At 44.1% G+C, this 24,447-nt stretch overlaps 1 protein-coding gene across 1 annotated transcript in view; it reads left to right on the forward strand.

Annotated features, from left to right (window-relative positions):
- Sfl (N-deacetylase and N-sulfotransferase sfl) overlaps positions 1-24,447 on the forward strand; it is a 94,051-nt gene that overhangs the window by 63,391 nt on the left and 6,213 nt on the right. The window contains exons 4-6 of the mRNA XM_070656021.1: positions 18,700-18,952; positions 20,208-20,399; positions 23,588-23,931. Coding sequence (XP_070512122.1) covers positions 18,700-18,952; positions 20,208-20,399; positions 23,588-23,931 — 789 coding nt within the window. The remainder of the gene's footprint in view (positions 1-18,699; positions 18,953-20,207; positions 20,400-23,587; positions 23,932-24,447) is intronic.

Here is a 24,447-nt window from a genome sequence, read left to right on the forward strand (position 1 = left end):
GGATCACATATATACGACCGTACTTTTTTTTTCCCCTCTCACGTATACAATCGCGGAGCGATTACGCAGCTTTCACACGTGTAAAATTGCACATTTCCACGCCGTTGAGAGAGAGACCCTCTTGTCTCGTCGCGACTGACCCGCTTAATTGTCGCGACAGGTTTCACCGAATTTCCTTGCGGTCGTTGCACGCCTCCACCAGCTCGCAATCTCCACCGTCGCACCAGCAGATAGAGTGTCGGCGTAATAAATATGTCTCCGAAATGCCACACTGTCTTCGGGCGTCGCGGAAATTCGGTAAACGAGCGCGAGACGCGGCGAGACGGCGTAATTCTGCAGCGGCGGTCTAGCATATCTCGCGTCGGCCCGCACGAACGTGTTCACGCTCGGGTCGTTTTATGCGTTCACCGCCACGCGGATAACCTTCCGTGCGAATAATTTTCGACGGATTTATTAATTACGCATTTCAATCATTTTGTATGTTTTCCGCGTGTTTTCGCGGTTCAACGAGCGACCGGCACTGCAAATTTATTACTTCCGCGCGGCGATGAGAAGGGGGTGAATGGAGGGATGGAGGAGAATGATTTATTTGGCGAATTAATGAAAAGGCAACAAAAGCGATAACCACCTTTGCAAAGATACACAGTTTCAATATCGCGCACCGAGGTAAACGCGTAACAAGGAGTATTTATCGAACACGTACTAACTACCTTCGTCGCGAGTATAGCCTTCAGTCCTGAAGGGAGGAGATCGAATCAATTACTGAGATTCTCGTCAAAATAACCCGATAACCGTGAATCGCAGCGGAAAACAAAAAATAGGTAGTGAAATAGAAAAAGAAGATAAATGAAAACGCCAACGGGATAGCGCGCGTGAGCCAGCGACCGCGAGGGCGTCTGTTACTCTTTGATCCGCACTTCTCTCAGAAAATGGAGTTCCACGGGTGAAATGCATAAATGGCAAAGTCATATTTCTTTGTGATCGCGTTCCGCGACCCCTCGATCGGGCCTCAAAACACGTTTGCCGCGTCGAGCGTCGAAGAGTCGGCGGGAGACGAAGGGAGGACGAACGTGAAAAGGGGATCAAAGGCGCGGGGAAGCCCGAGAAATTCATAAAGCGCTTCTTAAGCCAGGCATGGAAGAACATCAGTCAGTGACCTTCTTGCGCCGCCGGTGAACGATCCGACTTGCCCTCAAGAGGATTCGCTGGGGGAGTTCGTTTGGCCGAACGCAGTCGATGGCTCCGTACGCCGGAGTTCAAAGCTCTCTCCCTCGGAACGCCGACGGATATCACCCCCTTTTTGCCAGATATCCCTCGGAACTTTCGAACCCGCCGCTTCCGAGTGGCCCCTCTTATCGACCTCCATTCAATCGGCGAATGGACCCCTTCCCACCCCCACGCCTTCCTTCTCGCGGATTCCCCATTCTCGCTCTTTGTCTTCGGCTAAAGACTGGAAGGGATTGAGATAATACGACTTGTCCGTAACCGCGATCGAAGCCGATAGAAATCTGAGAAGCTGGAAAAATGTGGTTAAGCGGCGCATTATACTGCGCGCGAAAGAGAATAAATTTTCTCGCGGCGCGCCCTTTTCTGACCAGCAAATAATTTGAATCCCGAGACATGTAATGTTTTATATAGCGACATTGATAATCAGTTATTATGATTAATAATCGCATACATGGTTGACATTTAATATTACGAAAACAGCATAAAAATATGAGTATATTAAGAGAAAGAAAATAGATATCATTGATCTTGTTCTAGTTCGCGTGATATTTACCCGGTCGCATTTTATTAATCTTGTACGAAGAGAGACCGATTTAATACTACAATTTATTAATAACATGCGCTTTCGGCAGATTGGTACGTGAAAAATAAATATGGCCACCACCGTCAATTTCCATATTCATACCTTTTTTGACGAAATCACACTGTTATTTCTATTTACATTTAACCTTTTTAACATAATTATCGCATTATAATATTAATTTACGAACTGCGCAATTAATTACGTTGGTCTGTATGTACAAAATAAGCTATATTTTTTTTCCCCTCCCGTTTATGGAATTTCTAGTTGATTCGCTAATGCGATTTATTTTCCTTTTTGATACAATAAAATCTAATAGAGCTCTTTAATTTATTACAAGTACTCTTACAACGGAAAGGAGAAATTTTTCATTAATTTTTTTCAAAACTTCTTTCTATCAATAGAGATTTTCCGCCTTCGCTCGAATGGGTCTTCCTTTAACAAAAATATTGAAAGTCCGATGTTGAGCCGTAAGCGACCTGCCTCTAATTAAATTCCCCCTCTTAGGAAAAAATCTTAACTTATCGATTTATTTTATCAACAGAATTTTGAACGTGCACAAAGCTCTATATTAAAATGATTAAAATAATCAATTACGATGCTCTGTAACACTTAACGGTACGTTTAAGATTTAAAGATCCGACTGAACAAAACTATTCTCGGCGGCGAAGTTGTAAAATATTGTCAAAGAAATCTGACTTTTCGTTGTCACCGAGGAAAAAACATCCGGCGAATGTCGGCGAGGGCTTGAAACGAGTGAATCGACGTTACTCGAGGCGAAGAGGTTTACGGCTGTTCATCAAGATTTCAAACTGCACGCGAGCATTCTCCCAACTTTTCGCGAAAAGCTAACTTTTGTAGGAATACGTAATTTCGCTCTCTGGGCGCAGTAGAAATGGTTGTTGATGAGCGACACTCGCCAGTCTGTCGGCGCTGTTCTTTCTACCTCGCAAAACGAGTTCGCGCCAAGTTGCCGGCATCCGCGGGAATTCCGCTGCGATATCGCTGTTTTCCTCGGACCGCAGCTTTGCACGGGGAACATCGGCGAGCCGGTCATGAAATTACCGGCTTAACTTTCGTTTGTCCATGCCTCGCCCGGATAAATCGCGCGAGACTTAAACACGAGAATCGCGGGAAATCGCTGATTCACTCGGCGGTTTTATTCTGTTTTTCGCGAAGTCACATCAAGCTGGAAATCGAATTTCAACTTCGAGAACAAATCAAATATCGCTTGTCGGTATATAAATGCTCTCCCGAATGGATTTGAATTATACATGAAAAAGAAAATGAAATATTCTCGTAATATTATTTATTCTCGATGTGATGTCTGAAATGTATTATCTTCTTGCGAATCTCTTTCTGGTTATTGTGTTCAACGACTACGAAAAGGTTAACAGTTTGTTGACTCTTTTGAAAATCATTACATGTATGTAAATAGAGATTGTTAAATCTGATGGAGTAAACGACGAGACTATAAAAACGCAGGATTCAATGTTAGGTTTAGATATCGATATTCTCTTTGAATCTGGCTCCCTTTTTTTCCCCCTTTAGATCCAATCAGCGAAAGTTAGGAACAGCTACAAGCTGTTTTCTTTGCTCGCAGCTGTTTCGAAAATCTCATAAACCATGACCGAGTTAAGGAATTAAATTGCGCAACTGGCGAAAAGTGGCGAATTGTCGAAAGAACTTCTCAAAATCCAATAAGTGCGATGTGGAGAAAAGATTGAAACGTCTTAAACACGGTGAACGAAACGTGAGCGATCACAATATTGCTATAATGCTCATATAAATTGGTGCGCGAAATTTTTCTCCATACAATTACAGCTGGGGATCGTTTCTCTTTTTTTATCATTCATTAATCTGTCGTTAATAATAAATTAACGATGCATAGTGATACTTATCCGTAAATGAATACAGATTTATTTGAAATGAGAAATGCATTTTAAAAGAAAGCAATTTTTTTTTTTAAATTGCTTTCTCACGAAACCGATTCACCGTTTCCAATTTCATTTATTATTTAAAGAAATTCGCATCCAACGTTGGTTGGATCAGGAAAGATCTCCCCGGCCCCCGGTTAAGCTGGAGATCTCTCTTGAACCTCCGAGCACCCTTCTTTCTACCGTAAGACTTCTATTCAATTTCGAATGAATTCGGCCCTCTTGCATGCTTTCTATTTAGCACTCCGCTTTTCCCCGCGGAAGGGGTCGAGCGCATACAAAACAGCATAGTAAAGTCCACGTAAGATTGCATTCTATGGAGGGGCAACCTTCACTCTCTTTTCGCCACAAAGCTACGAACGCAATTATTCCGTGAATATATTACCGCTATTCGCGTGTGCATTTTCTTGAATTATTTAAAATATTTTTATATTACAAAAAAAAAAAAAATATATGCAACAATTAAACGATAAAATTTATGAAATGTACAGTTTATGAGAGCTGGATTCAATTTTACGGTTTATTTTACGGTCACTTTAGAGAGAGAGAGAGAGAAAGAGAGACTGTCTCTTGCCGCTTACTGGAGAACACAAAGCGTTCGTGAAACAATGAACGTGGCGGGTGCGTAACCCTCTTTCGATCCCTCTCGTAAGTTGATTCGACGAGAAGCCGTATCATCTCGTGATGAAGAGTCGTCATGGTTCTCATACCCTTGAAGAACATTCCCTCGAGAGCGCTCTCGAAACCCTCGCGCTGATCCGAATATCCGTTACATCCCCCAACTTCGTGTGGTTTTCTGCCGCGATTGGCACTCTTGCTCGTAACTTTGTTTCCCAATTTCGTTGCCGCGTCGCCTACCAACTACACGAACTTACGGATACACGAACTTACCGGACCGTGCATGAAATTTCGCGAAACTTGCCCGAGCAAATGGGGTTCCTCAACGAAGGGAAGAAGCGCGTACCACCGACGGCGGACGACGGCACGCCGACGGGGTCGTCGCTTTTCTCCCGCAGCGATATGATTTATTCAGAAGGTGGGAGGACGTACACTCGGTAGCTCTCAAAGCAGAACCTACAACCGAGTACACGATCTCGAATCGCCTGCCCGCGTCAGTCGTATTCTAATCAAAGACGTATTTCGGTATGCTTTAATCTAATCTAATTTCAAGCCGAGCATGGAACGAGAGGAGAACGATAGACCTTTCGCCGGGATTGGGTGGCGCGATTCATGAATTAACGAGTAGGTGATGTCTCGGATTAAATGCCGATTTGTTGCAGCAGGTTGATCGAGCTATTCGGAGAGAAATTAATTCGGGGAATTCCAGTGCCCCGAAATATAATTACTTGCGACTCGAGTGATCGAAATCGGGATCATAAAAAATTCGCGCGACAGTCTCGTGGGATTAATTTCGGCCGCGTTAAGTGTTTGACCCTAACGTCACGGTACTCGCTCGAACGAGTACAAAGGCCACGCGTGGCACGTGAATCGTTTCTGAATTATTCGCCGCATTCTCAGGAAGTGGACGCGGCCTTTAGTACGTACGGTAAATATCTATGCAGCTGCCGCGGACACGGCCATGCGAGACGTCGCATACGAAATAACAGACAGACGAGGTGTGCGTCTCGCGGGATCCAAAATTTTCCTTCATGAATAATTCCCGATGTTTCCCCGTGCGCATTCGTTTTCTCGGACGGGTCGCGGGGTGCGTTTTAGAAATCCAGAGGTGTGCATTGGTCAAACCGTGATCCACGGCGTTCGCCAAACACGCGGGGAAGTCGAGTCGCGTCGATCATCCGGTTCGATCTCGTCCGCGTATCTCACCCCGGCTTGTTTTCCCTTCATCGGAATTCACCGTACGTACGCGTATCTCCTGAAGGGCAGGAATGAAAGTGTAAATGGGATATAGGGAGGTTTATACATCTTGATGCCTACAAGCAGCATCCAACGGAATCGGACATGAAAGAAAGAAGAGAAACGAATGGAGGTCCCTTGAGAGAAGAATCGGCTGTTTGTCAATTTTAGTTGGCAATGCAATTAAAAATATGAGCAGATCACAATCTAATGTTTGCTGATACGGACATCGCTAGTTTTTAATTAATAAAGGGATTATTTTTCTGTCACATTTTTTTTTTTTTTTTATTAATTTTTTCACGAAAAAGTATACAGTGTAGAGTTATTTTCTGTAGTTGAAAGTTACTTTAGTTATCGATAAACTCTTCGAGCAATACACCGCGCGGTATCTGGGGTAACACAGTCGCTCGAATGAAGTATAAGAAATATAGTCTATGCTAGGCAGCTGCAGATGTCGGAATTGTGTGTAATCTTCCCATTACAACGTCTTTTCAATTCTCATTCTCGTAGTTTGCGAAACGAAGTGCTTCGCGACATCAATACTTCCATCGATACTTCCCTAATGGCACTTACACAATCATCGAATCTTGGAGAAACGGATTCCTCCCGGGGACGAGGAACTACTTCGTCATTAATTTCGAGAGTGCCTGCGATCGATATCGCTCTTCGGCCTCCGATATCTATCCCGGAAAGTTTTCAAACCCAATCGAACTCTCCCCCGATCTGTTTTACAATCGTGGGAATAAAATCACGATAGGGATACGAGCATCGAGACGTCGGTCGAACGAGCGTAACCCTTTTACAGAAAAGGGGGCTTTTAAAATCTCGGTGCTCGCGGACAGAGAAACGAAAATTAAATATCCGCTAAAAAGCGAACGGGATTTCGCTAGAAGTGCGGTAGCGATCAGTTTGTCAGGAGGAGAACGCGGAAAGGAAAAAAAAAGAGATGGAAAGCCAATGCAAAGGGAAAGGGTGATGGGGACGAACTGTCACCGCGGTACTCGCGCTCAGCCGTTTCGCCCCGAGATCCACTTTTTTTTTTCCGCGTGCTCGCAACAGAATGCAAATCGAATAGGAGAGAGAATTTAAAGTCCGCACGGTCCTGTTGACGAACCTGCAAATTAGTGCGCGAGCGTCGCCGACATCGACGCCAGCGTCAGCGCCGCGCGGCGTTAATGAGATTCCACGTAGATGAAAGGGCCGCGGACGAACGTGGAATTAATGGAATTGTCGAGTCTACAGTGTACGAGGCTTCATCGATCCCTTTTCCGCGGCACCGGAAACGACTGGCCGACCGATGTTCCCCATCGGGAACGTATCGAGAGACAGCTCGTAACGTCGGCCTGGCTTTCCTTCATTATATTCCGCTGGACAATCCATCGATTAATGACTATCGCTCGTGGTGGCGCGCGGTCCGTTTCCCGAAACGGTCGGACGCAAACGTGATTTGCATAGTCGCCGATAAGAGAACCGATATCGCCGCGCCCGCGATAATACAGCTCGGGGTCGGCAAGTTCGAGGACGTTGGCACGGTTGACGGGATCGGCGAATCGATTAATAGATCAATTTGTGGCATCCCGCCGGCAAATAGAAATTGAACAATCGTTGATTAAATCGCGGCGGGTAAATTCGACATGTCCTTTAAATTAAATCGCTGATAAATGTTTTTTTTTTTTTTTTTTCACGAATATTTTGCGATAATCTGCCGAAAATTCCGATAATCCACAAAAATCTGTCTGGATTGTTGTTCTTTACATTTACAATATAATAATAATATATATAAAAGTTAGAAAGAAATTGAGAAAAAGTTTTGTCTGCGCCATTTAAATTAAAATGTGAGATATTTAGACGCGATATCGTTGTTGCTAATAATTACGAATGTTAAACGCAACAACGAATAATACTTATTTTAATTGAAACACGCCGCCGTGAATGCACTCGACGGGAAATTAATGCGGAAGATTAGTTTTGCTTTTGCGAACTTTAAAAACTGACCTTTTGTCTCTCGCTAACTGCGTTACGAGGGGGTAAAGAGCGGCCGTCTCTCAGCATCTGCATTTACTATCTCTCCGAGATAGAGCGGCGCTTCGGCGGTACAGCTTGCACCATTTGCATTGCCGATAAACGCGTGTCGTTGACGAAGTTCACGCGCGGGGCGATAACGCTTTGTTACTCGAATTCTCAAGAATCTCAGCTTTAATGGAACCGACGTGGGCCAAAATCGTAAATAGAATTAGCTCTACTTTGCTCGCCGCGGAATCGCCAACGCGGAAAACCTCGCGGAGGTACACGTGGACGTGCGATAAACACCGTCGAAAACATTTGCGCGGTATTATGCGGCACGTACGTCCGCGATAAAGCCGACAATCAGTACACCGGCGCTGTTACATCGTCGTAATTAGGCAAATAAAGCGGCCGCGAAGTAGATCTGGCGCGCGGGCCTGTTTTTGCGCGCTCAAATGCGCCGGTTCGATAAATTATTCATTCACGATTATCGTCGTTTTGCCGCGCGAATAATCGATTTTACGCGACGTGGTCGCGATGATATCTTCCTTAGCTCGTTTAACCCTTGATCGCGATTAATTTGTATAGGACAATCGCTCGGGGAGCACTTGGCTTCATTGTGCTGCTTTTCTGTTAATCTGTGGCTCGAATAGAAAGTTTAAAATGTATTTCAAAGCTGGAACGGTCGCAAGTAAAAAAAAAATTCTAACACGATTAGACTTTTAAGTAAATGTCTTAAGTATTTAATTCGTGCGTCCGTTCGTCGTTTGATTTGCATAATTTATATATCTTGAATGTAATACGTATTTTCATCACATTCCGATTACAATGCGCTAATCTCCTTTGAAATTTCCGTTCGCTTAGATTAACGATTTTACCTACTGTGTGCCGCGGCGAAACGTTCCGTTAGCACCGAAACGACGTGATTTGCATCGCACCCGATAAACGCGCGTGCCGATAGCACCGTGCATTGCCGATAACGTTGATCGGCGGCGAACTTCGAGGACGCGAACCACGTAATCGAATCGACAAATTCAAATGAGCGACTTGGCTGATCCGCCAAGTCCTTGACGCGATGTTGAATCGTTACCCGAATCCGCACCGGTTACCGAACTGGTTACCTATTTAAGGAGACAAAGGAATGATGCGTAATTGACTTTGCGATGGAGGTATTCAATACTTTACCAAATTTCATATTCACTCGCGTAGAGACTTTTGACTTTCTATCTCGTCAATTTTATCTCTCCAAAAATTTTAATCTGTCCACGATAAAAGTTATATTTATATTTTTATTGTAAAAAAAATTAGTCTTATCAGTCTACAAAACAGTTGAACTTATCGGAATATATTTTGCACTCCATAATATTGATAAAAAGAATTGTGCGATCGCTATTTAATTTCGCTGGTGTCTTGGGGATCTCGAGTTTGGGCGCAAGAAGCTGGTTTAATGTTTGAATCGGAGAAAGAACAATATGCTGGCCGCGGCTACCTAAATATTCTGTAGATCAAGAATAGCACGTGTAATGGAGCGCAGAGATTTGTTGCGATCCTAAGCCGATTATTGGATTCAACGAACTCGATAGAATTGTATGAAGCCGATTAATGGTATTGGAAAACACGGCTCCACCACTGAACATCGATGCACATTTATACAACCGAGAAAGATAGCGCGGTTATCCATACGGCCGGGCTTGATTTCTCACGAGAAGTTGTTATTTATTAATTCGAGCCTTTCAGTTTATTCATTTTTATTTGACAGCGACTTACAATTTGATTACTTGTTTACTTTCGCGGATAAATCTATCCGCCACGTGAAAGCCGATTAGCGTTATTTCCTCTTTCAACAAGAAGACGGTATCTCGCGAATTATAACACGATATTTTACTTTTAAAGAAACTGTTATATATATTGCATTATTTCGAAATAAAAAGTAACTGATTTTTATTTACAATAAAAATTTTTAGCGGTTTCGTCATTTTTATATAAATAAGACAGTGTCCAATTTAAACGGACGTGCTTTTCCTTGAATTAATTACTATCAAAGTTTCAGAATGGCGCGACTTGAATACACTTCCTAGTCAGGCCCGGTTCTTCGTTTACTACCTTTCATCGCGACTCACCGAACAGGTGTACAATTAGCAGCCTCCACCCCCGGCCCGTCAACGTCACGTTTTACAATAGGATACATATATCGCAGCCGAACCGGAAGATGATTATCGCGTTTGCAGATAGGCCGAACAAATTCACGCCGCCCTTTCTCACGGTAAAACAAATGATCGATTGATCGGGCGTTCATCGGTCATCGTTCAAACGGCGTTGATCGGCATATGCCAGGACGAGCTTATCGTCGCTCCCGTCTAAACACGAAGATACCGTCGCGTCCGATGATCCGTCTTATGACTATGCAGATTTGTCGCGGATCCGCTTTTCGTACGTCACGTTTCGGCACGGCTCGGCGATCGATCGATTGATTACGCGCCAGTGGTCATCGGCCGTTGTCGAGCTGCGCCAGGATTGCGTGATTTGCATGCCCGCCAGTAGCCCGAGAGCCGACAGCTTCCCGTGCGATCGCTCTTCCGAGGCAATCGGAGGCAATTGGCACGGCAGCGCGTACGAGGCAGCTTTCGCGGCTGCGTCATCCGCAAATCTTTCTCTTCAAAATTATCTCACCCTCGAGAACCTACGCGCGGATGTATTCGCGTATGAAATTTTAAATTTTCCATGCGAGCTTCAAGGCGATGACGGCACCGGGACTTAACTAGTTGGACGAACTTTTAAATGAAACGGCATTAAATTTATATGCCGACTTAAGTAGAATGTGCGCTTGGGTTTCGACAAAAACGCCCTTGCGAGTTTAGCTGAAAGGCAGAAGAAAATGTATATTTTACTCCTAAATTGTGACGATCGAATTATCTTGCGTTATATATACAAACGTTCCGAGATAAATGAAAGAACAACGCGTTTTATACGCTGTACTAAAAGGAAGTCGTGTCGAGGCATGAATAAAGGACTCGCAGTGTCGGCTAATGCATCGCCTTTTCTTACGGTGTACGCCAGCGATAACGTAAGCCGAAAACATGCCGGACCTTGGCCGATTAATGGTAGGACTAACTCCGACGGAATTAGCAAACTTGGAAGTCAATTTGAATCGCCCACGAAGACCGCAAAGTCCATGATCGAAGCGGCTAAACTTGGAAACTTGCGGCGGTAAGTTATTGTTGGCGATTAAGCTAAAGCATGCCGCATTGATGCACGCCCGAGATGTTGTTTCGAAGCACGAAGAAAAATACAAGCGCGGAGAAGCATGGGGCGGCATGGGACAACGAAGACGGATTACCGTGAGTGTTGCGATAAGTGAAGCGAGGGGACCGCGCCGTCGACGTTGGTCGTTCAATAAACGTGTGTGTGTTGGAGGGAATTTTCGATACGCCACCAAGGATAATAATATATTTAATTCATAAGACGTCGCACGTAAAAATATACTTGATTCGCAGGCGCTTTCTCGAAGGGTTCCGCTATAAAGGTTTCCGATAAAAGTTGTACATCGTGTCAGCGGGGCACTTATTATCAATATTTAAAAAATTTTTCTTTGACGCAAAAATTGCCGGAGACCGTAATAATTTTTACGGCATTTTCGTTGCCCGTTGTCCTTTGTGTCGTCGCAACAAAAAAAAAAGGGGGAAAAAAGAAAAAAAAAGGCGCGGTATTCTTTACAATCATCGACACGGACGAATTTGGCGTTGCAAAATTCACGAAACACAAGGGCGACTTCAAACTGAAAAATAACGTGCATAGGACAGACGCCGCCGGGTGATTTTATTTGTGATTCGTTCGCGATTCAATCTGACATCGTACAAAAGAATAAATGCACGTCGCGTTTCTGGAAAACCGTGGCTATCTCGGCGCTGTAAATACGAGCGAAAAACATTTCTCTCTTTCCCCTTCCCCTCAGTAATCTCTCTATGTCCAGCATTTCGTCACAAATATGTGCTCCGCTAATTAAAGATTATTATCAAGCAGACCACACGCTTTTTCAGCATTTTTGAAAAAGTAAAAGCCAGCCATCGTTACGGGCACGTCCGGCATAAATACGCGTGGCCTTTTTCGCCGCTAATTAACGCGATAAATTAGATCCATAATGCAAAGGCTGAAAAGTATTATCGGCTAAAAGTCATGAATGACATTAATCCGGCGATATGTATCTGTATGGCTTTACCTTTCCTCTCTGTACATGCGAATATTATATTATTCTAAATGAAAGCGACGTATTGACACCGGGAAAATAAATTCTTTCAATATATTTTCGATAGTATGCATATAGTATAAACGGCGAGAGTCACAGAAAGAAGCGTTCTATTCCTAATTTGAGGGAAAAAAAAAGTGATAGAGCCGACCGATTGATCGGCCGAAGAGTTAATCTCACGGCGCGTTATAATGGCCGCGTTAATTCCGCTCGCATCGGCTCCAAGCTTACGCGCCCATTATACAGGATAATTGGATTTTTATCCAGATACAGATCATCAGCGCAGCTGTCTGCGCCACGATAGAAAGATCGCCGTCGGGAAATGGTTCTGCACCGCCCGCGCCCGGTTTTATTCGCCGCGGCCCGCCGTCGCCTTTTTACATTCTGCCGTCCCGGCACAAAAGAATAAATATACGTATATACAGCCGCCTCTTGCGGAATTCGCGGGATCCTGACAATATGCGAATGCGGATTCCGCCGCGCCTTCCGTCTTGGCCGAAGGCACAATGGGCCAGCTGCGGTGGATCCTTTCAAATTAAATCCTACCCTAATAAAGCGTCCTTGCATGCGTAATCTCCCCGTATAATGAAAGGGGGACGTTTAAGTGGATTAAATCTCGTACAAATAATACAGTTCCGCGATACGACGAAAAAAGTCTCGATTGCAACGTGACAAATTGACCGAGTCGAAAAATGTCTTTTGAACGTCGCGCTTGGTTTTCGCGAATTTTTTTTCTCACTTTTTTTTTCTCTTTTTTTTAAGATTTAACGCACCGAAGGCTTACTCTTACGTTTTTATATTAAAGATGTTAAATTATGTATAGACGTATAACATAGGTATTTTGATATACGAATCTAAAGTTTTATTTTCTGCAAAATAATATGTAAGGCTTCCGAAAAGAAGAGCCCAGTCTGCACAACAATGCAGCACGCTGGATCTTCTATTTGTACTCTTGCATAGAATTCTCTGGGTATTCATTTCTCGCTTGAAAATGTATTTTCGCCTTATTACTGTCTGTCGGCGAGTTTGTTAAAGCACGCCCGCGAGTGAGGAAATTTAATCGGCGAAAAATTCCTCCGATGCGGAGGTGTGGTAAGTTATTTTAACAATGATAACGCCGTGCGGACGTTCTCCGAAAGTATTGCCGAGTGATTTCTACGTTCTCGATTATTTGCGCAAATATCATTTTTCGTCGAAAGTCTCAAGAAAGAATTATTCGAAAATTATTAAATAAAGATTTTATTGACCGGATTTAAAATCTAACCATATGGCGCTCGATAGATTTAAGACGTTCCGCTTGTCTTTCGCGAAAACATCCCTTTGTATTTCTTCGGAGGTGACGACGGTCGCTTCCGCCTTGCCAGCTCGACAAGCACCTTATTTTCTTATACTCGCTCGCGTCGCCGTTCCTCTTCATTCCGCGGAATGCACTTTCGGCAAATCCGCCTGGGCGACGACTTTTCTCGTTTGCGCTCGTTCCCGTTGTCGCCACACCGGATGCGACCGCCGCCAGCCAGGAAGATAAGTCCTCGCCGGGAGTAAATCGTGTTTGCCCACCTCGTCTACGACGACGCTCCGTAGGGTGGCCCGGTTTCCTTCTTCGTTTGAGCGCTCTCCCGACCCTCATCCGCCTTCCGCTTTTTGCTTTCAGCTCCGCCACTCGCAACGAGAAGCGACAATGGCTTGCGAGATATCGCAGCCGGCGAATGACGTAGCGGCGTTCGTCCTTTATCGTTTATCGGCGCCGTTATCGCGCTATCCGCAAATGCCGTTAAGAAAACGCGCTAGTTCGCGAATAACGTTTCGCGGCGCTCGATACGAGCGTTTGAAAAACGCCCGTTCGATACGTTTCGGTAAGGTATTAGACAATCGTTCGCTTTGTAGTGAATGGCCGTTCCAGTTTCCGCTATGGAATATCGATACTACGAGATAATGCATTGATAGCACCAGCAGGGCTGCGACTAAAAGCACCCACAGTCGATACTTTTGAAGATCTCTATCTAGGCCGGGAGTATCGGATATCTTCGCCAAGACTCAGGCTTCGTGATGAGATGGTGTTACCGCGATCGTCTTTCGTGTCATTTTATTTTGTCTGCGCGAAGCTCACGATGGCGTTGACGTGGTTCTTTCTGCAACGGCCGTGTTGCGCCCGGTAGCGTTTGAGCGCGCCTAACCAGGTCGTCTCGACAAACAGCAATTTATAATGCGTAACGAATGGCGGTAATCCTCTGGGCTTTTCACGTCTTCCTTCATCTTCCTGTTTACTTAATAGCTCAGGCCCGTTTATTGTAATCGCGATTTCTTTTCGCCTCCTCGCGAGAGGCAAGTATAAGTCGATCTCCCGTTTAAATCCGGAGGTGAGAAAACACCGGCAGCGAGGAATGAAAGATTCAGGAAGTCCACAGGCGTCGGAGGATTAATTCAATATTTTGCAATGCTAACGTGTCGCCCGTCTTGTAAATCTTCAACGAAAACTACGAGGCGACGGAAGAACTTCCGACATTTATTTTCGAAAGAAACATCCCGCGCCCGAGGGAGGAAGCGCTATAGCATTCGGCGACGAACACATACGCGAAAATAGGACTCTTGGGCAATGGCTATCGCGAATCTATTGCAGATCGCGGCGGAGCTCTTAAGATGAAGAAAATTGAGACGTTAAGAAACAGCTTCATCTTGTGTGCATCACGACTCTATACTCGGCATCTGTCCTTTATAGAGAGATGCGATTATTACTCTTATGTCTATTTGTAAATTATGGCTGGAAAATGAATTTTATCGAATACATATTTGATGTAAATTTAGATGTAATTCAGAATGTGACTTGCCAAGGTTTCGCCTGAACGCACTCTCGTACAACTTTTAGGAATTCTTCATATTTTTCAGCGATTTTAATAACGCTGACGGGAATTTATCGAGTCGCTCGCTCGTAACGTATTGCTCCGGCATTCTTTATAAATTTTTTGAATTTATTTGCCATTAGTCCAGTTAGACTCCCTTCGATTTAAAACGTCTCGCGACCGTCGAGCGCCATAAATGTCACTCCCGAGCCGCCTTTGGTCCAATTTGCGTCAACTATGCGGCATAATTTCATTCGGGGAGTAATTTAAAAAGTTTCGCACGGTCGCTTAAAGCGAAACGGGTCCGCGAAGAAGGCGATGTCCGGTAACGCGGATCGAAGCTAGCGAGCTTCTAGTTGGAATTTCCCTCCTCGCTCGGTTGTCCCGGCGTTCGCCACTCGCGCGGCGAAAATCGGAAAGATTTTAACGAAAATTACGAAGTTGTTTTCTCAGGGCTGCTCGCTCGCCGCTTTTGCAAGTTTCTCGAAAAGCGTCGGCCGGTCGAGAGGGACGGAAGCGGAAACGTGCAAGGGTGGAGGGTTGTAGCACGCGTCGCGTCGGCCAGAAATTTACGAGGCGACTACGACTTCTTTGGAACACGCCCCCGGAGGGGGGTAAATTATTTTCCCTCGAGAGGCCGCCCCCGCCGTTGCCTTCCGGTGTTGCGTCGGTGTTCCGAGAGAGCGAGAGAGAGAAGAGGGTCGCTTATCGTTTTTGCATCTCCTCGACCCAAGAAGATAACTTATGATAACGGCCGCGGAACGATTGCGCACGTTTGAGCCAGATTCGGCGCCGTTATCCAATCCTATCATTTAATCCGTTTAATTAAATTATTCTTCTTAATGAAAACATACCTAGGCCGCTTGTATGCCGCCGTTACGATTCGGACCGCTCGGCACTTTGCGCTTATAATATCTGCCCCCGTACGCCCGCGCGAGTTTCCGCGAATTACATCTGCATTTTAACGTGAAATTCGCTCGGCGAGTTTCCCCCCCCCAGTCTCTCGCCCGCGGATAATGAAGCGCCGTGAGTTAGATGCGTGCTCGCATAATGACTTCGTAAAACTCCTATTTTTTAAACAGATATATTAAAAATAACCGAAAATTTATGTAGCTAAAATCGAAAGGGAGATGAGATGTATTTGAAAAGGCTCTTTTGCCCTTTGCATTATTCTCTGGAAAACTGAGCAGCATTTTATTTGATTAAACGACTCGCCAGAGAATCCGTTCGGACGCTGATACGCTTCGCTTTCACGTTTTAATAACTTGAATTTAAGATAAAATTACAACTGGTTAATTAAACTAGCCGCGTGGTAGTCTCGTTTTCATAAGATTAGTTTCTTTCACGATATTGCGATTTACTACCTGAAGCTCTCTTTGAAACTTTTGAAAGATGCAGTCTTTGATTAACATGATAAGTCGTTATTCATTTTAACGATATACCTCGCGCTATTATATTACGTATTATATTACAGATTGGATATTACATTATCAAACACATTTCTTTTAAATTTATCTCTATTAAAAAAATATATTAAAAAAAAAAAACGAGGAGAAAAGAAAAGAAATTCTTTCATATAATTTTCATACGAACGACTAATTGTAAAAAATGATTAAATTATCTGTCTGTAATATTATATCGATTGACGTTAATTACAACCAATTATAAAGAACCGGATGTTAATGAATTTAAGGATAGTGAGAATCCGGTAACCATCCGGAGACTTCCTGACTGTATCTCTCGTTTCAAATCAATAGTCTTGTTCGGTAATGCCTATCTCTAATATCAAGACGCCGCGTCAATTTTATCCCTTCTGATTTCGCATTAATTAAATTTAATTCAATCTTCGTCTTCCGGACGAGGCAGGAAAGTTCCCTGTCGTGGATGAGGGCCGGGATGAACTTTTAAGGACAAGGAAGTTCGAAATATAATTAACGAAACTGCCGGGCCGCCGCGCCGTGCGAATTTCGAGGGACCGGGATATCATCCTCGGCACGTACGCGCCTTTCATCGTTTCGCGATTGGGGACATTGTGCCCGCGGGGAGGTAAGGGGGATCGATACTTCTGAATTTCGCTTTCGGATTCTTCGCGTGACGCGCGCTTGGATGGCGAACTCTCAATTGTTAGCTAGGAACAAAAGGGCCCGATCGCGAAAGGCGGGACGGGGACGAAGCGGGGGGGCGGGATGGTTCGTTATGACAGTTCGTTAGTCTCGTAAATTGGCTAACTCGCCGTTAATGGGCGGTCACCAATTATCGAATCGATTACGTCGCCAAATTATACCCCCGGTCATTCATTAGTTGACTCGAATTTTCTACGCTCGCGTACGGTCCGTTAGCGCGAAAATAAATTCCGCGGGCCGAAGAGCGCGCTCTCACAGTTTGTTAACAATGCTCCCCCGCTCGTTATAAAACTGTTACATCGGCCGGATCGCCCCGTGGCTCTTATAAACTCGCCCGTATGTCGGTTTGCCGGCGTGTCGTTGCACCGCGCCGAAGTCATTTGTCTTCATTGTTACGAGAACCTAGCGAATTACGCGTTTTATAGCCGTAAGTGGCGAACGAGGGCGAACATCGGTCAGCCGACTTGTCTTTCGAAATCGCAGTGTGACTTGACGTTCGAAAATTTAAATATCTATTAATATACGCGGATACACGTTTTCCCGATGTTCATCAGAATGTGCTTCACGCCCGTTGAATATTCATCTCGCGAACTTTACGAGCGATGCTTTCCCGAAAAATCCACTAAAAACGCCGAGCATAAACTTGCCATTGAGCGGCTAACACATTTCTCTTTTATTATTTATTCTTTTTTAGTTCTGGTTTTTTGTTTCTGTTAAATTTTTTTTATCGGTACACATCTCCCGATAAATCTAATATTCGCGCCTCTTTACGACGCGCGACAGGATGTGAGCGAGGACCCGCCGGTGCGATTGACGAGTGAACTCACGTTGGTTTATTTTCGCAATAAAATCATTTTATTGCACGCAACACGGGAGTATTTGTCGATTTTTTTTTTTTTTTTTTTTTTTTTTTTTTTTGAGATTGAGGAAGCGCACTCAGATGATAAAAATGCAGATGAGGCCGAAACGCGACTAGAAGATAGTTGTAGCGGCGTCAGGGTATAATTTTGCATGGAAAAAAAAACAAAAAAGAGCGCGATAAATCTCCCAAATGTTTCGATGTCGAGGGGAGCGTGTATCATACGTGTAATTGCTTTATTATTTGCAGGACATTTTTTTTTCTCTTTTTTTTTTTATTTTTTGGATGCCACATAAATGGAATTTCGATATAAAGTGTCTCAGTTTTATCGTTTAACAATACCGGCGGCAGCCTCTCCCCCGGGCTACTTCTTTTATCGATATTCCATTTTACTTCTATTTACTACGGCTCGCACTTTAAACATCCGATACACCGTCCTCGGATTGAAATTGTCAAAACACACGTTGACGGCTGTATCTTACACGAGTGGCATTCTCGTCTAAATATTTGCGGTGAAATATTTGCGCGTGCAAGAAAGGAAAGAGACAGAGGGAAGAAGCCCGTAAAGGGAGTATCAGCCACTGGCGAGCCGGAAGGAAGACGGAGAGCAGAATTTATTCCATTTTAAAGAACACGTTAACGAAACTTCTTTCTTTTTTTTCTCTCTCACTTGACTTATATATAAACTCTACGAGAATAATGCGCACCTAGGCGAACTTCGCAAAAGTTCACATTCCTCTATGCTCAATTCTTAAGACCCCGAAGGCGATTAACAGAATATATATCGCTGCAGTTTTAATGGCACCCGGTAACAGTGAATGTAGAGCATACGAAATACTTATAAAAATCATAGCCCTTTCGAAAAACTTAGAAGAAATATTTTTGGCGGAGTGCATGCATTATGAATCGATCGTAGTTCCGATTGAAATAGACAGGATGTTTTATTTTTCGTTAATAAAAGCTTTTTTTTAACTTCAAAGCGAGTCAAAATTTTTACAGATCACTAAATATGAAAAATTACTGATATGCTTTCAGGTACAAATTGGAGGTAGCCGGTAAGTCTTTACCGGTGCTGACAAATCTCGATAAAGGTCGGTACGGAGTGCTGATCTTTGAGAACCTAAATAAGTACCTGCAGATGGACAAATGGAATCGCGAGCTACTCGACAAATATTGCAGGGAATATTCAGTTGGCATCATCGGTTTTGCTCCTCCAGGAGAAGAGAGTCTCGTCGGTGCTCAGCTTAAGGGCTTTCCACTTTTTATACATACGAATCTTAGATTGAAGGTTAGTTGCAGCGTTGATTAAAAATTCAAACTTTAGACACTCACATTTCTTTCTCAAATATCGAAATCTTTTCACAGGCGACATTTAGTTTTTAATTTTATAAATACTTAACGCTTCTACGCGTATAATTTCTTTTCAACATTCTACATATTTTTAACACTTTTCTTTTTCTTACCAAATCGACGTATAAAACATTGAAAATTTATTTCCTAATTAATCATTAAAAGTAAAATGCTCGAAGTATTTTTCTCTTTCAACCCTTACATTTTATCGCGATAGAAAGTTTTTTTCGCAATCAATATTCGGGATTAATTTTAAAAAGAATTATGTTGATAAAAAAAACTGTAATGCTGGCGATCAAATTTGTATCGCGAGAAGTGACATCAAAACAAGGAAAAAAAACTGTCGTAAAAGAAGTAATAAAAGGCCTGATTCCTATAGCTAGCATTACGGTAATAAAATAATCAATATTTTACGTTTCTCTGGAAAAACGATTGTAGCATACATTCGTCAATCATCCCGGTTAATTATTGAACACGGTTTATAACATCAATCACCAGCTGTTCCTTATTACCGCAATGTTTATAATGGAAAATAAATTACAATCTTCTTAAAAGTTTGGAGCATTGATCGTGCTCCGAACGACAGCACGTCTCATGAGTAACGATCGTTTCGCGCAAAAAAAAAAAATAATAATAATAAGGCTAATAAAGCCAGTTGATGTTCGCACTCATTGAGCACGAAATATGTCATTTCTGTTTAAATATCTAACCGCATAACCACAAAAGCGATTTCATCAATTTTTCCGATGTATTTCGAGCGAGCGTTTAGATTAATTTTATTTCTGGCATAAATTTGATAAAATTCAGAAAATTATTTCGAGCGCGCGGAATAAATGGAATCTAGAACTCGGAATGCTTAAAATAATTTATCAAATTCTGATCGGCCTTTCTCTTATTGTTTAATATATTCTACAGGTTTTTAAATAATTTTTCTCATAATTATTATCGCATTTTATACAGTCTCGTCCATTTTTCTCTTCCTTTTTTTTCAGAATAATCGCCACGTGGTATTCCGAATATAAAATTGCGTGCAATCGGTCTGAACAATTCCTCTCTTTAACAAAGCGCTAAAGCGCGCGTGATGCCCTCCCGAAAATTTGATTTCCCGAGAGCGAGAGAATCTGGCACGACGGCGAAGCGAGAGCGGTACTCTTTGTGCGAGTCGCATAGAATCAGGTCTTTTCTTCCTTCAGGATGCCCAGCTGAATGCGGCGTCTCCCATTCTTCGATTAACCAGATCGGGGGAAACGGCCTGGGGACCACTTCCTGGCGGCGACTGGACTATTTTTCAGGCCAATCACAGCACCTACGAGCCGCTCGCTTGGGCGTATCGGGACAGTCTCGACTATCCGGCCAACAAAAGTCCCCTGGCTACTGTCATTCAGGTGAGCCGTGCACTTTATTTGCCGCGGATTCCGGTCACGTATCTCGTCCCGGACAACTCGAACGACTGCGGAATTAATGCGCCGAATCACGCGCCCGTGTCTATTACTGTTCGGTGAACAGAGAGCGTTTAAATCATTTTCTCTTTCCCTCATCGGGTTGCACCTGGCGTACCCGCCGTGCCAGAAAACCGCGTTATCGTAATAGATGCAAGGGTGATAAACGCCCTTTCGCTGGACGTAAGAGCCGAAGTACTTTCACGGTAGGCATTGAGGGGAAAAATCGTAGAATCCGCGACACAACGGGCTAAAATATTATCTCTCGGTATCAACTTTGAACTCCGGGCCCCATTATCCCTACACAAAGCTCCAAGCGTGCCCTTTGGGAATCCCTTATTAACTCACGCAGCTCCGTGCGCGCGTAGCTTGGCTTTTATCTTCTCGGCTACAAAGGTAATCTCGAAAAACGAAAACGCACGCGGTATTTCCGCGGAGCGATCTTTGTACTGAAAGGGTGCACGGAACCAAAACCGCGCGGAGATAATAAGGATAGCTATGACAGCAGGAAGGAAGGTATATGTAAACAATTTACGAAGTAAGTTGTACCCGACATTTATACTCGCATGGGCACGTTTGGGGAGAACCAAATCTTTCTTTGTTCGTCAGAAATTCAAGAGTCTCGCGGAAGGAATATATATGGTGGAGGCAGCGTACTAAGGAGTCGGCAATGAAAGATGTTACACATACAGAATAACACGGTTATTTAAAGTTAATCACATTGAAGTCATCGAGCACTTTCTTGGCGCTAAAACTGTTCTGTTAATTTATACAAATATTGTTTTTCCCTGCTTCGCGAAAATATCGCGCGTGTTATTTAAAATGCGGCATAAATATAATTAATGTTTGAATAAATATATAATTTAAAAACAAAGAAGAGTTTTAAGTAACGTGTAAAACATGTGCTTACATTATGTAATGTCTATAGCAAAACGCAAAAGCTCTCGGTTCAAAATTTTTCGAGTGGTGATTTCGTGCGCCTTTCTGAACGTTGAAAAATACACAAAAAAAAAAAAAAGCCGGTTGAAAACGCGGAATGCACCCCCGATACGCCACTTCACTTTGCGGTTGCGTGTAATGAGGGGAAGAAAAGAGGAAAGGCGGCCAGGCAGGAAACAAGAAGCTGAGTGGCTGTGTAAGATCTGCCGTTGGCAAGGGGTGGAAAACAAAAGGAAGGCCCTGAAACAATACGCACGGTGTGATTTTACTCCGCGCGTTTGTGCGAGTATTTCTGTCGAGGAGACGAGCCCTCCATGGACCCTCTCTCAAACGTTGCGATAAGACGAGGCACACCCTTTTCTCTCATGTTAACCCTTAGTCGATGCGATAAGGGGCTTATATATTTCCAGCGGGAGATGTAATTGCCGAGTACCATGTCGAAAATAGCTTCATATTTCTTTTTTTTTTTTAAACCTCGATTTTTTAAACACTTTGAATATAAAGATATTTTCAAAATTTTCGAGAAACTTTTCCTTTGACTTTCTCGTTGCGCTTTTCAACAATAATTACTCTAATATTAATAGAAATCACGAATACGTACGTTACTTTCTCATTTACTCCCGTACATTTTTCCTTTTCCGCTGTTTCTCTCGTCCCGGCGATTCTTCCTGCTCTGCCAGCGACGGTGCCGGAAAACGAAAACAAATGTGGAATTTCCGCGATACGGCTCGTGGCCACGTACGCGGAGACGAGAGAAAGAAAAAAGAAAGGAGACGGTAGGGACGGAGGCACGGGAAAGAGGGACACACAGAGAAAGAACGAGGGGAAAAAAAAGAGGAAATGTAGAAGGGATCCGCAGTTGGTGGAGGTAAACTGAAACAATTCGTAAAGCCGTCCCGCTCCGGCGTTTACATTCGTGCAGGAATTCGCAACTGCAAGATTCCGGACGCAACAAACGCGGATAAGAGAGAAAGAAGAGTCGTGTGACAGTGGTGAGCGAAAAACGCGCTCGAAGGAGTCGCCGAATTGCGGACGATATGGAGGAAACGACGTTTTCGCCGGACACGCGCCGAGATATCGTCGCCGTGATAGCGAGGAGCGCGAACGCGTGCTACATCGTCGGTGTTTTTGGCGTGCGCTCTGTTTCCGGCGCGCAACGTTTTCCTATCCGCTCGGCATGCATATCTTACACCGCCGCCCGTTTTGTCTCCGGCGGGACGGAGCTTATGAGATATACAGCGAGCTTTTTGTTAACTTTTCCGTACTTCCGGCGCCAATTGACGGCGCATCCAGTTTGTCTCTCGCTCGCCGTTGCTTTTTAGAAATCAAGTGTTTCGAATGCTTTTCCTTTTACGCTTAGATATTTCGGTGATTGCGGCTGGTTAATCGAATCGAGCCGAACGATGGGATTTTGCCTGCGAATAGAGCGAGGCTCAAAATAGACGCTTTGAATCCCCGCCGTGAATCCCGCGGTACGTTATATTCGGGATACGTTTCGCGTTCGTGACGGTTCAAAAATATCTCGGGCGGCTTTTCGCTCATCTCTGGCGTGTCTGCCTTTGGCGTTTGATCTGTTCGACGGGGTAGGGTCAATCCCCCCGTTCGCCTCGGAACGAAATAAATTGGCGGTACCAATGGTAGCAAATGAAGCGCGTCGCGCAGTCGCGCTCATTAATCGAATGAGCCGAACCGGCTGATTGGCTTCTGATTTAATCACCTGGGCTACCTGCGCGATCCGCGTATCTATTCCGGCGCCCAGCCTCGCTCGTACAGACGGGGATTATCCGTGAGATTATTATTGTTGTTTACTGCTAACAAGCCCGGTTCATGACCGGGGTCGCGAACTTGCCAGGGAGTTTCCGTCGAACAATGCAATTAACACGTCGGACGCGGCCGATTATTCGCCGCGTACCGCCGCACTCTATTGAGAGAAAAATAATGATGCTAGTTAACGCGCTGATGATTAGGTCGGCTGAGCCTGCATACACGTGCATGCGTACGGTGCTTCGTAATCGGTGCACGTTTCCGCCGAAAATTAAAACGCCAACCAAATTCAACGGCCGTTCTGAAAAAGCAACTCGAAGAAATTGAAACGAGTTAGCGATTGTCAGACAATTATTTCGTATAGGCAATTTGTACGCGTTATCGAACTGGTCCAGCGTCGAGCGGTTCTGAATAAACTGTTTATTTTACAGGACCATGGCAGATACGATGGAATTCAAAGGGTCCTCTTTGGTAGCGGCTTGCGGTTTTGGTTGCATAAATTGCTGCTACTAGACTCGCTATCTTATCTGTCGCATGGGCAATTGAGCCTTAGCCTGAACCGCATGATTTTGGTGGACGTCGACGACATACTCGTCGGCGAGAAGGGCACCAGGCTGAGGAAGGACGACGTGATGGCGTTGCTGGCCACGCAGCAAAGAATTCAAGCTCTCGTACCGGGGTTCAAATTCAACTTGGGGTTTTCCGGGAAGTACTTCCATCACGGGACGACGGAGGAGAATTTGGGGGACGACATGCTTCTGGAGAACGTAGACAGGTAGGAGGGGAAATTAATTGCGCGAAACCGATAAACTCGAACTGGATATTGCGCTATGCTGGAGGCCCGCGTGTGTAATCCAGAGTATACATTAATAGATACATTAATCAACTGGATATTGTGTTTATTGTGTCACGAGTCGAAATATTTGCGTAGCTTTAAAGGTAATTTAATTAATTAGAACTATAGGCGGTGACTGCTGCAATTATGCAATTTATTATTACGAGGCTGCACATGTATGGGCATAACACAAACTGAATTTACGGTCACGTCGTAGGAGCTTTTATCGTATGATGTCACGCAACAGTTTGTTATAATGCTGCCATAATCGCCCGCGACAAAACGTTACAGTGCTTTATTCGCTGCGATCGCAGTTAATCATGTTTGCCGACATCAAAAAGTTGAAAAAAAAGGGGAAAAAAATAAGAAGGTTTCCAAGCGCTTTATTCTCTCTCGGCGCGGCTCTCGACGCGCTTAAAAATGTTCATCGCGATCTCAAGCGTTCACGATTTTTCA

Source organism: Cardiocondyla obscurior, linkage group LG01, assembly GCF_019399895.1.
Source record: "Cardiocondyla obscurior isolate alpha-2009 linkage group LG01, Cobs3.1, whole genome shotgun sequence".
In the NCBI taxonomy this organism is placed as follows: Eukaryota; Metazoa; Arthropoda; class Insecta; order Hymenoptera; family Formicidae; genus Cardiocondyla; species Cardiocondyla obscurior.